The sequence below is a fragment of the Puntigrus tetrazona genome, chromosome 10 (assembly GCF_018831695.1).
Source record: "Puntigrus tetrazona isolate hp1 chromosome 10, ASM1883169v1, whole genome shotgun sequence".
Lineage (NCBI taxonomy): Eukaryota > Metazoa > Chordata > Actinopteri > Cypriniformes > Cyprinidae > Puntigrus > Puntigrus tetrazona.
In genome coordinates, this window is record NC_056708.1 from 764,353 (window position 1) to 766,852 (window position 2,500).

Genomic DNA, 2,500 nt, shown 5'->3' on the forward strand with positions numbered 1-2,500 from the left:
GTCTCTTATTTTGGCTTAATCATGAGGAATTGTTCATTGCTCAGCACTGTGCACAATATTATAATGCTAATTATTTCATTAGTTATTTTTCCTGTTTTTTAATTATTCGATTGCCTGCTTTTATATCAGGCTAGAAACCAGCCGAAAGCTTTTAGGATAACAATTTAATACAAACATCTCCTCAGATGACGCTATCTGCTCTACATAATTAACATAAAGCTCTTATTTGCACGTTGTTGATGAGATAATTCACGAGAGAGCTCTGAAGAACAAAGCCGAACGCCTCTGATTGGTTATTGCGTTCACAAACTCACCAGAATTGCGTCTGATTGGTTGCAACCCACACCCTGTAAAATATATTGATCCTACATCTTAATTAGATAATTACCGGCTTGCTATCATCAAAGGCTGTATATACTGTATGTGGGTGCGTTCATAAGCTTTATCTAATCTTGACTCAGATAAAAATTAGAGTGAGTAAAGAAGAAGCGATCGGAGATATTCCTACGGGTATAATCGTAGGAAGCGTGATTGGCGGCCTGCTCCTTTGGGCTCTAGCCACGCTGATCCTATGGAAGGTATGAGATCTCGTCTTAGCATGACTTGCAACTGTAACTAGTACACTAATACTAATTCTGACCAGTTTTTGTAATACCGTACAATGCTGATGTCCCACCAGATCGGCTTCTTCAAGAGGAAGCCACTGCCGCAGGGAGACGGACCGGATCCGACCGAACAAGAGGGTCTGTGTGAGAACCAGGCCTGAGCGCCTGCCGCTGTCTGACAATGACGTCACCTCCAAACGAACAGATTAATAACTGATATTCAGTTTACGCCCAGGAGGTCTGGCTCGTAAGATTAATACTGTATTTTTAAGGGTTACTCCAAAATGTTGTCATTATGTTTGGAGCAACCCTTTAAAGCGTCTCACAGCTGATGTTGTTCACGAACGGCTCGCTCGTCTTCGGGCCTCAGGAGAATGAACGAATGCGTTGGTACTTGCACGAGGGCCGGGGTGTGTGTCTTTACACACAGAGGGGGCGGTGAACGTCTGAGCTTCCTGCTTCCTGCTCGTTCTGACTTGCTTCAGTTTGTACTTGGTCCTCAGTTAAAACATGACATGCAGTTCTGTACATACTTCATTTTAGGTGTTTTGTTGTTTCTGCTGTGTTTTTACATTTACAGTGCTCATGCACAAACCCCCAGTATGATGACACACACACACACACACACACACACACACACACACACACACACACACACACACACACACACACACACACACACACACACACACACACACACACACACACACACACACACTCTCACGCACACACACACACACATCACGCACACACACACACACTCACACACACACACACTCTCACACACACACACACACACACACACACACACACACACACACACACACACACACACACACACACACACACACACACACACACACACACACACTCTCACGCACACACACACACACACACACACACACACACACTCTCACACACACACACACTCACACACACACACACACACACACACACACACACACACACACACACACACACACACACACACACACACACACACACACACACACACTCACACACACACTCACTCACACACACACACACACACTCTCACACACTCCCTGTGGTTATATCTCCTCGATCTGAAATACTTATTATGAGTGACTCTTACTGTTGTAATAATTCAAGGCCTCAGGGAAAGATTAAATTATGTTCTTTAAACGTTGTTTTTGTTCACTTGTTTTTTTATTGTTCCTCTTCTTTGTGACTATTCTCGAATAAGCATATCTTAAAGGAAACATTGAAAAAGTACAAAAAAACCCCCAACAGTATATTTTACTCAGCCTGAAGCCATCCTAGGTGTATTTGACTTTTGTTTCATATACGCTGCTGGATAGCGGCCATTATTTTGAAGCTCTGTAAATCATATCTATCCACAAGTACTGCGACGTAAAACTAACCTAGAGACCTTCAGGGTTATCACGTGTCCTCGGAAGCAGATCCATGGGTCTTTAGAATAAAAATATTTACTAATATAACCTAAATAACTGACTTAACGAATGACAAAACCTGCTTTCAGAGTAAAGTTAGTTGACTTTTATGCTCCAATGTTTTCTTTAAGTGAACTTCATCATAATTTGAGCCTCTACGCCTCTATTCAGGTATCGATTTGCACATTATTTGTTATATGAATATTTGAACATACAAAACATCAAAATAACTGCTTTTATAAATAACAAATAAAATAATAAACAGCATTTTGATCAAAAAGCTGAAAAAAAAACTTCTCATATTAAAAACAATCAGTCAAGCCCTGCTCATATTAACGCAGAAGTAACTTTAAAAATGTAACGTAATTAGTTACTAGTTTATTAGTCAAGGGAACGATCCAAACACCTTTATGAGACAGAAATGCCCTTAAAAGAGCACACTTCAAGAGCTCTGCCCTTCAG

General features: G+C 41.1%; 2 protein-coding genes across 6 annotated transcripts in view; both read left to right on the forward strand.

Annotated features, from left to right (window-relative positions):
• LOC122352656 (integrin alpha-2) overlaps positions 1-1,317 on the forward strand; it is a 14,190-nt gene extending 12,873 nt beyond the window's left edge. For 2 of the 3 annotated variants that reach the window (XM_043250175.1, XM_043250176.1), the window contains one exon: positions 680-1,317. In XM_043250175.1, coding sequence (XP_043106110.1) covers positions 680-766 — 87 coding nt within the window. In that variant the 3' untranslated portion in view covers positions 767-1,317. Of the gene's footprint in view, positions 1-461; positions 579-679 lie in introns of all 3 variants that reach the window. The other variant, XM_043250174.1, reaches the window with a different exon arrangement.
• A 1,022-nt stretch (positions 1,318-2,339) lies between these two features.
• The window catches only part of itga2.2 (integrin, alpha 2 (CD49B, alpha 2 subunit of VLA-2 receptor), tandem duplicate 2), a 23,944-nt gene continuing 23,783 nt past the window's right edge, over positions 2,340-2,500 (forward strand). For 2 of the 3 annotated variants that reach the window (XM_043250171.1, XM_043250172.1), the window contains exon 1: positions 2,340-2,500. This exon is cut by the window's right edge and continues 281 nt beyond it. The gene's annotated coding sequence lies outside the window, so the exon portion shown is untranslated. The other variant, XM_043250173.1, reaches the window with a different exon arrangement.